The sequence below is a fragment of the Denticeps clupeoides genome, chromosome 4 (assembly GCF_900700375.1).
Source record: "Denticeps clupeoides chromosome 4, fDenClu1.1, whole genome shotgun sequence".
NCBI lineage: Eukaryota > Metazoa > Chordata > Actinopteri > Clupeiformes > Denticipitidae > Denticeps > Denticeps clupeoides.
In genome coordinates this window covers 33,697,090-33,706,682 of record NC_041710.1, presented here as the reverse complement: position 1 = coordinate 33,706,682, position 9,593 = coordinate 33,697,090, and the positions used below count along the sequence as shown (strand labels likewise).

The following is a 9,593-nucleotide window of genomic DNA, read 5'->3' as shown; positions in this document are numbered from 1 at the left end:
ACAGCAGAAGATGATGGACAAAGACACCAGAGAAGAAAACTTTGAGCGGAAAGCTCCCATTTTAACAAATTGACACAATCTGAACTGAGAATGCAAAACACATGGCAAAAGCTAAGTATGTAACTAAGTATGCAGCAATTTAACTACAAAATAGAATCTCCCAGACATTAATCAAAACATACTGTCTAAAGAGTGCAGAGTGACAATATATGTACTTATTTATTAATTTTGAGATACCTCTCCAAACTGTGTTTCTATCTATCACTAATCTTAGCTAAAGTGGACGCAAAGCTAAACCTTCCAGATTGTCCATAATTTGTTGCCATGAGCCATAAACAGGACATATCTATATCTACAATAAATGACCTGAATGAATCAGTACATTCTGATCCTCAATCTGTCCCATGGTCAGGGTTCAATTTTATGTTATCTTACCTGATACTGGGTGCACCAGCCATTGAGACAATGCACACCGGAATTTCGTAAAAGTTACTCTTTAACAGGGCTGCACTTTTAAAACAGCCCAGACACAGCCAGTGGCCTGTCACTCATCAGGGATTTAAACTTCCACAGAAGGTGCGTCTACCTGGCTGTGATTAATGTCAGTGTGTTACCAGTATTAATCACAGATTCTTTCCCCCCTGCAGATGTCTGCATCCAGGAAAGTAGTAGAGCTGTTTTATGACGTCCTCTCCCCCTACTCCTGGCTTGGGTTCGAGGTGTGTTTTGGTCCGAGTTTAAGCTGAATTTGTCTGACGTTTATTTTTAATGTCTGTTTGCATGCTCGTTCACAGGTTCTCTGTCGCTATAAAAATGTGTGGAACATTGACCTCCGGCTGAGACCCACACTGCTCAGTGGAATAATGCAAGGTTCAGGTGAGTTTATGAAAGCGAGTATATTAATAAATTGTTCATTTCAACTCACTTCAAATACAGAGCAATTGATTTTGTAAATGCATGCCTTAAATTTATGCAAAAATTGCAAAATCCATAACAATAGTTATGCAACAAACATGAAAACATGAGACTGGAATGAAATCTGGAATGAGGTTTGGCTTTTAAGTCATGTATGCAGTTGTTAGGTTATTGCCAATTGCTTACATTTCACATCCAAGAACCTGTGTGGAGTAAAATTTGCACCATACATTTTTGTAAACACTTTGTCGCAGCATATTCTGGTTATAAACATGTTCCATGATTTCAGAAAGGAATATCTACTGTAACTTGAAAGTGAACTTTGAGCAGCATTAATATAGTCCATATAAATGATATACGGTGGCTGCAAGTATTTGGCAGCTACCGATTGTGAAAGTTGTCTCACTTAAAAAGTTGAGAGAGGTCTGTAATTCTCATCATAGGAATACTTCAACTGTTTCAGACAGAATGTAAAAAAATCCATGAAATCACATCACAATTAGGTGCAGCTGGAGACTCACCTGGCACCAATCTGCATGACAGCAGGGTGGTTATAAGGCACTTCTGAGCTGCCATTCGGAGGCTGCGACATTTTATATGGACCATTCAACGTATGTGTATTGTTGTTTTCAGTTCTGGCTATCGCCACATGACTTTGTTTTTGTTCTGCCCCTTATCGGCCCTCGTGCCATTTTTCCTTTGTATTATTATTAATAAAATCCTGTTCCCAGTATGTCCCGTTTCTGCACTTCATTCTCCCGTCAGCTTGCAGACGTGACAGAATGTCGCAGCCGCGGTATGACACTGATCCCCGTGTGATCCGAAAAACCCGGAAGCAGGGTCTGTGGGTGAGTTGACGGAGCAAGGACGAGGGCATCAGCAGCAGCGAGGAAGTGACGTGGGCAGAGTGACTCTGCTGGCAAGCCTCCCCGTGGACTGGGATGACACGGACGACGACAAGAGCGAGGATGACGCGAGTTGGTGGGTACCGGGATGGATGCACCCATCGCGCCCATCCGTGATCGTCGAGAGGTCTGTGGGGACCCACGTGATTTCCGGTGGTGTGAGGATGACGAGAGAGAGGCAGACAGCGAAACGCGGAGGTAAGCGAGTGGAAGAGGGTGACGGGAAGTTGCCAGCCAGCAACTGCACTGCTGGGACTGCCTTGTGGGGAATCCACCTCTCCAGCTCAGACGCACAGAAAATCAACACCATACTCATGCGTCTGACTGGGTCAGCGTGGGACAACGAGGAGAGACAGATAAGATGGGTTACCAGGATTTCCTGGAACTACTGAGGACGGACTTTAATCGGCCAGAGCCCGAGCCATGGATCGAACCCTACCCCACCTCCCTGCGCAGCACAGGGAGGGGAGCTGGTCACACTGCCAGAAGGGATGTGCAGCGAGAGGGGTTGCATGTGCCCAGAAGGCACTATCCAGGGGTGTGGTAAATGGTCGCTAGAGGATCACACTGCCAGCAGGGATGTGCAGTGAAAGGGGCTGCATGTGGACAGAAGGCACCATCCAGGGGTGCAGTAAATGGTCGCTAGAGGATCACACTGCCAGCAGGGATGTGCAGTGAGAGGGGCTGCATGTGCCCAGAAGGCACCATCCAGGGGTGCGGTAAACTGGGACCGCCTCCTGCACGGTGCAGGGAGGGCAGCTGGTCATACTGCCAACAGGGACGAAAGCATCAGAGGGGACATGCAGTGGCAGGGGCTGCACGTCACCAGAAGGCACCAACCAGGGGTGCAGAAAGTGGTTGCCGGAGGAGCGATGCAAGAAGCATCAGAGGGGACGTACAGAGACAGGGCCTGCACGTACCCTGACTTTCGTGTGAAGGTTGGAGGGACCGAAGTCACTATGCGGGATGACGTCTGGGATCCAGGTAGAGGGTCCGGGTCCTCCGGTTGGAGGACACAGCAGGGCAGGAGCCCTGTGGTTGCCGCCATCCACCCCACCTCCTCCATTGACTGTGCTGCTTGGTCTCCGATGACGTAGCCCATGGAGGGAGGGACTCCCGTTTCTGTGCTTCATTCCCACGTCAGCTCGCGGATGTGACCATATGGTCATATTTATTTGTATACGTTGCTGTCCCAGCCAATTCACCTCCAGCTCACCAGAGAGCACCAGACTAGCCAGGGAGACGGCAACTCAGAAACGGAAATGAGAGCGGGCAGCGCAGAGTATAAAAGCCAGGTAACCCTGAGGAGACACTGCCCGCTCTTTGAGTTGAATTTATCCCAGAGGTGCTAGTCTTATTTACCCATGCCCAGCTAATTAGAATCCACGACCTTTGCCTGTCCCTGACCTCGAGCCTTGCCTGCCCGATCTCCGGACGGATTCTACATTGTGACCATGACCCTCGCCTGCAATTGACATTGAGTTTGCCTGCCCCCTTTGCCAAGACGATCTCACATGTTACTCCACCTTTCTGCCACCAGATTAGCCTCCTTCCCTCACCTCCATCCCTGCTACCCCCCACGGAGCCCGGGTTCCCTCCCCGCCATTCTGCGTCCACGGCTACACTCCCGTCCCAACTCACCTCTGGCCTCTCTCTCCCTGACCAAACGCCTACGGTCCTCCTCCCCAGCTCATCCAATGTCTACTCCCCGTATGACGACTTCTTCCCTCACTCCAAGCATGCCTGCAAATGTGTCCCCGAACTCGGCCAGTGACAGTAAGAGCGGGCCATCTCCTGACCATGCAAGAGAGGCTCGGTCAGATGACTGCGTTCCTGCAGCTGCAGCACGTTACAATCCAGGATCACCAAGACACGCAGCTCCAGCGCGCACCTCTCCAGATCAGCTCTGCTCTCGCTGACCTTTTGGCACATGTCCACTCACTGCAGTCCGAGCTCAGCTGGGGCACAGTGGAAAGGGGCATAGCTACACCATCCTTGGTCTATGGACGTGGCCAGCGTGATTATACTGTCCAGCATGTTGCTTCAATCGCCGTTCACCATCTCGTCTTTCACTGCCTCCCCGAGGCCTTGGTACAACGCAGTGGTGAGTTCCAGGGTTCAGAATTCTGCTGGAAGAAACCCAGACCCAGCCAACATCAGGGGCGAGTGCTGGTGGACTCCGGGGCGGCCATGAACTTGATCGACGTCGATCTGGCCACCCGACTCCAGCTCCCCGTCTCCCGGTGTGATCCACCATGTGCGGTTATGGGACTGGATGGCAGCCCGTTGGGCTCAGGGAAAGCCCAAACCAAACCAAACCCCTACTAATCTGCCTCGAGCCCAATCATGTGGAAACCATGATATTCTACTTAACCACGACTCCCCATGACCATTGTGTTAGGGTATCCATGACTGACCACCCATGAGCCCCACAATGACTGGATCACAGGCACCATCAAACAGTGAGGACGCCAATGCATCCACCACCAACGTGAGACTCGGCCATGCCCCTCAACCAATGCCATGCTCCCTGCCTAGGCCCAACACTAGGCCCCGGTCCAAGACTGCAACCACCACGCCCAGGTTCCCACGGGCAGAAATCTGCCCCTATTTGATCCAGCCCCACGTTAACCATGCTTCCATGTGTAACCACGACCAAACCATGCTCATCAACTGAAACCACGGCCCTTGAAGACGGCTTGACCCACAAGCCACCAGAGACCATGCCTCGATCTCCACACGACACCACCTACTCCTTACTGGGGTTCCCAGCGGAGCTGCCCCCCCATAGGCCTTATGACCTGCCGATTGACCTGACTTACCACCACAAGGCTGGCTATGCTCGCGCTTGCTTCCGGAGCGAAAGCCGATTTACGAGTACATCACGGCATCCTTGGGTAGCGGCATAATCCGTCCTTCCACCTCTCCAGCCGCCATCCCATTCTTTTTTGTGGGTAAGAAGGACGGGGGACTGCGGCCGTGTATTGATTTCTGGAAGCTGAAAGCAGTAACCAAGAAGAACCGGTACCCCCTCCAACTTCTGAACACCGCCTTTGAACTCCTGGCAGGGGCCACCATCTTTTCCAAGCTGGACCTCCGAAATGCATACCACCTCGTTCGAATCCGCGAGGGGGACAAGTGGAAGATTGGTGGAACGCCATCCGGACACTATGAGTATTTGGTAATGCTCTTTGGACTCTCCAATAGCCCAGCTGCCTTCCAGGCGCTCGGCAACGATGTCCTCAGAGACATGTTGGACCGATTCGTGTTCGTCTACCTAGACAACATCCTAATCTACTCACCCAACCTCTCGACCCACATCTCCCATGTCCGACAGGTCCTCCAGTGCCTTCTACAAAACCGTCTCTTTGTTAAATTGGAAAAGAGTAGTTTCCACATAGTTGAAATCTCCTTCCTGGGGTTCCACATCAGCCCCCAAACAATTGCCATGGATCCCATCAAGACAACCGCAGTAACTGACTGGCCTGTACCCACCAACTTTTTGCCAACTTTTACCGTTGCTTCATCCATAACTTCAGCAAGGTGGCACAACCAATGACTTCCCTCCTTAAAGACCAACCAACCCAACTCCACTGGAATCCCCAAGCTCAACAGGCATTCAATAAACTCAAACAACTATTCACCACGGCCCCCATCTTATTCCACCCAGACCCCCAACTCCCATTCGTTGTTGAAGTCAACGCTGCTAGTCTAGGCGTGGGAGCGGTACTATCGCAACGTAACCCCTGAGATCAAAAATTGCACCCATGTGCCTTCTTCTCCCGAAGACTAAATCGGGCAGAGCAGATCTATGAGGTCGGGAACAGGGAACTCCTGGCCATCAAATTGGCTCTGGAGGACTGGTGCCATTGGCTGGATGGGGCTGTCCACCATTTTTAGTACTGACGGACCACAAGAATCTGCCGTACCTCCAAAACGCCCAAACGGCTTAACCCACGGCAAGCACGGTGGGCCTTGTTCTTCACACGGTTCGAATTCACCGTATCCTACATCCCCGGCACCAAAAATGCAAAGGCTGATGCCCTGTCCCACCAATACATCCCAGAGGCTGAGGACAATCCGTCCTCCCCCATCCTCTCTCAGTCCTTCCTAGGCTCCCCCCGTGTGCTGGACCCTCATGCAAGAGGTGATTGCGGATGACACACACCACCCCCCACCTCGGACCTCACCTCCCAACCTCACGTACGTGTCACCCCCTCTCCGACCGCGCATCCTACAATGGGGGCATGGCACTCCACTGGCCAGACAACCTGGACATCAGTGCACCCTGGCCAACATTCAGCAGACGTTCTGGTGGCCAGGCCTGGCCTCAGATGTACATACATACATCACTGCTTGTACACAAGGCCGACACGCAATGACCCCAAGGCCTTCTCCTTCCCCTGCCTCGCCCCCATCACCCATGGTCCCATGTCTCCATGAATTTCATTACGGGACTGCCACGATCTAGAGGCATCACCACCATTAAGGTACTTGTGGACCGTTTTTCCAAAATGGCCCGGTTCATTGCCCTTCCAGGACTCCCTACAGCTGCCCGAACCGCCGACGTAGTCCTCCAAGAAGTGGTGCGGCACTTTGGACTCCCAGTAGACCTTCTTTCTGATCGCAGCCCCCAGTTCATCACCAGGTTCTGGCATTACTTCTGTGGACAACTGGGGGTGTCGGTCAGTCTGTCGTCGGGGTACCACCCCAGGGCCAATGGCCGGACCGAGAAGGTCAACCAAGAGGTGGAGACCTACCTTCCCGTAGACAGAATTTGGGTCTCCCCCCGAGGCCTGCAAATGCGTCCCCGAACTCGGCCAGTGACAGGCCCAGAAAATAAGTATTAAACCAAGTATTATTATTCAGTATTAAACCAACAAGAATTCTGTCCCTGACAGACCTGTTACTACTTCTTTCAGAAGTTCTTCTATCCTTCACTCGTTACTTGTATTAATGGCACCTGTTTGAACTGGTTATCTGTATAAAAGACACCTGGGACAGAGAAGAGATCAACTGTTGTAGCAATTATTATAAAATGGAATCACTGACAATCTCCCTCTATCTGGGACTCCATGCAAGATCTCACCTTGTGGGGTACAAATGGAACAGCCCAGAACTACACGGGGAAACTGGTCAATTACCTGAAGAGAGCTGAGACCACAGTAACAAAGAATATTATTAGTAAGACACTACGTCATCATGGATTAAGATCCTGCAGCACTCGAAAGGTCCCCCTGCTTAAGCCAGCACATGTCCAGGCCTGTCTTAAGTTTGCCAGAGACCATCTGGATCCAGAGGAGGATTGGGAGAATGCCATGTGGTCAGATAACACCAAAATAAACCTTCCAGTGAGAGCATTGAATATGAAACAAGGCTGCATTTTCCAGCATGACAATGATCCCAAACACACCAACTGGGCAATGAAATGTGGCTATATAAAAAGCATTCCAAGGTTCTGGAGTGGTGTAGCTAGTCTCCAGACCTCAATCCAATAAAGACTCTGTGCCCAGCAACACCCCCAAATCATCACAGCTTTTGAGAAGCATGGAAGAATTAGGCCATAATATAAGCTACAGTGTATGCAACCAAGGTTACAATACAGTGTATTGAGGTGAACTTTTAATGATTAAATAATATTTTCGGCACCATTATACAAATAAATTCTTACTATGTGATTTCCTGGATTTTTGTACTTTGTACTTTCTCACAGATGAAATGTATCTAGGATGACAATTACAGACCATTCTCATCTTTTTAAGTGGGGAAAAACTTGCACAATGGGTGGCTTTTTGGCCCTACTGTATATTGTCTCCGGCTTCTGTAAACTTTAATTAATGAAATCCCACCTTATTTTGATATTTTGCTGAGAACTTCAGTGTGAGTCACCATGAGTGATGATTATGGTTCTACTCTCTCCCTCACTTTCTATAGGCAACAAACCCCCAGGACTGGTTCCGAATAAGTTTTTATACATGACAAAAGACCTGGAGCGTTTGGCTAAATACTTTGATGTTCCAGTTGTCCCTCCTGCTGATGCTGCTCATGTCATGTTTGAGAAAGGTGTGGGTTTCCTTCTCCCTATGAGTACTCGTTACACACTCTGTAGACATTATGATGTTGTTCTTTTCAACTAGGCTCCTTGTCAGCAATGCGTTTTCTGACAGCTGTATCAGAGAAAGATTTGGGTCAGGATAATCGGGTGGAGAAGTTGTCCAGGGAGCTGTGGATGAGGATCTGGAACAGAGATGAGGACATTACGCAGCCTGCTTCACTCTCAGAGGTGCTGTGACTCCAAAAAGTCCATGTTTTAAATTTCTTCTTCTAAGACATTGTCTTTTACTACAGGCAGCATTTAAGGCTGGAATCTCCACCCAGGAGGTGGAGGAACTGCTTCAAATGATCACATCTCAGCCAATCAAGGAGAAGCTGAGGAGCACCACACAGGAAGCAATGAATTATGGGGTGTGTTTTATTCTGGAAGTTATGATGCACCATATATGTATGGTTGTAACACTCATCTTTTGTCTTTTTAATCATACCACACTCCCAGTTTATTTTTCTCCCTGTAGGCATTTGGTTTGCCAATGACTGTTTGCCACATGAGTGGGAAACCAGAGATGTTTTTTGGCTCTGACAGATTTGAGCTCATGGCTCACTGTATAGGTTTGTAAATATAAATAAATGACATTCATGGCTAAAACAATTATTAATAATTTATATAACTATGTTTTTATTCATCTATTTTCTTTGGTATTCCAGGAGAGAAGTGGATTGGACCTCAACCAACAACGCCACCATCAAGATTGTAAATTAATACCCTACTGTTTGAACTTGAACAGGGCCATTCGCAGACATTTTGACGTAGACAAAGAAACTAGCCCTAAATAAGACTCACATTCACAAATTTGAGCAAGAAGCAAAGATATTTGGTGACTCAATATGACTCACTAATTTACTATGGCTACATGGTGGTGTATTAAAAAAAACATTACGTTTAGATGAAGTCAAATAAAACAGCATGCACAGATCCGAATTCACCCAGCCAGGCTGACCAAATTTTCTATCCAGCTGCTACCTCATGAAGACACCGCTATTGCAACCTGCTCCAGGGTCAGGTTATAGGTAGCGGTTTAATCAGGGTAGGTAGGTGTAGGTGTTGCAGTAGGTGTTTGACAAAGGCTTGTCAACACAGGATAACTCGGATTGTTCTAATAACTTAAAATGTGTAGTTTTCATTTTTTTACGTTTTTTTTTTTTTTTTTTTGAAACTCTTTGTACTCTAGATGTCTTTTTGAAAAAAACATTTTTTAGGAAGACAGGTAAGTCATTTCATCTCAATTTTATGGTGGACATTTTCTCTTCTTTGTCAATGCATGCTGTCACAGATTCACTCAATCAGTCACTCAGGGTCCTACTTAATCCTTCCTGGGACCCTGGCGCAGGGCATGGATTCACCCAGGGTGGGGCACACACGCACACACATACCATTGACTAAGCTAGTTTGATTTCATTTGTTTGAGCTGAACTTTAAACCAGGTCTTTTTTAGTTTGAACTGACCCAACACTGGCTGTTTAACAATTAGCATTGTTTAAATGTGTGTGTGTGAAAATGCTTTTATTTTTGTGTTTTGGATACTGCATATATTTTCCATGGCCATGAAGAAATGAGAAGCTACTGTACTGTTAATTACTGTAATTATATATCATATTATATATAAGTGGTGCCTTTTTTGGTAGGGTAGTGTAGCCTAGGGTGGTAGTATGAATTAG

The 9,593-nt window shown here is 48.2% G+C and overlaps 1 protein-coding gene across 2 annotated transcripts; it reads left to right on the top strand.

Moving 5' to 3' along the window:
• The first annotated feature begins 647 nt into the window (after positions 1–647).
• LOC114789084 (glutathione S-transferase kappa 1-like) lies at positions 648–9,343 on the top strand. Of its 2 annotated transcripts, none has more exons than XM_028978158.1 (7): positions 648–719; positions 795–876; positions 7,755–7,883; positions 7,958–8,103; positions 8,169–8,285; positions 8,393–8,486; positions 8,583–9,343. In XM_028978158.1, the coding sequence occupies exons 1-7, from the start codon at positions 648–650 to the stop codon at positions 8,630–8,632; spliced, it is 690 nt and encodes a 229-aa protein (XP_028833991.1). In that variant the 3' UTR covers positions 8,633–9,343. The 2 variants fall into 2 exon arrangements, with proteins under 2 accessions (XP_028833991.1, XP_028833994.1); XM_028978161.1 differs by having other exon boundaries at positions 8,374–8,486.
• The last annotated feature ends 250 nt before the right edge of the window (positions 9,344–9,593 follow it).

Coding starts and splice junctions, on each gene's coding strand:
- LOC114789084 (XM_028978158.1), top strand. CDS start 648: ATGTCTGCATCCAGGAAAGTAGTAGAGCTGTTTTATGACGTCCTCTCC. Junction 877..7,754: donor TGGAATAATGCAAGGTTCAG/GTGAGTTTATGA, acceptor CACTTTCTATAG/GCAACAAACCCCCAGGACTG. Junction 7,884..7,957: donor TCATGTCATGTTTGAGAAAG/GTGTGGGTTTCC, acceptor CTTTTCAACTAG/GCTCCTTGTCAGCAATGCGT.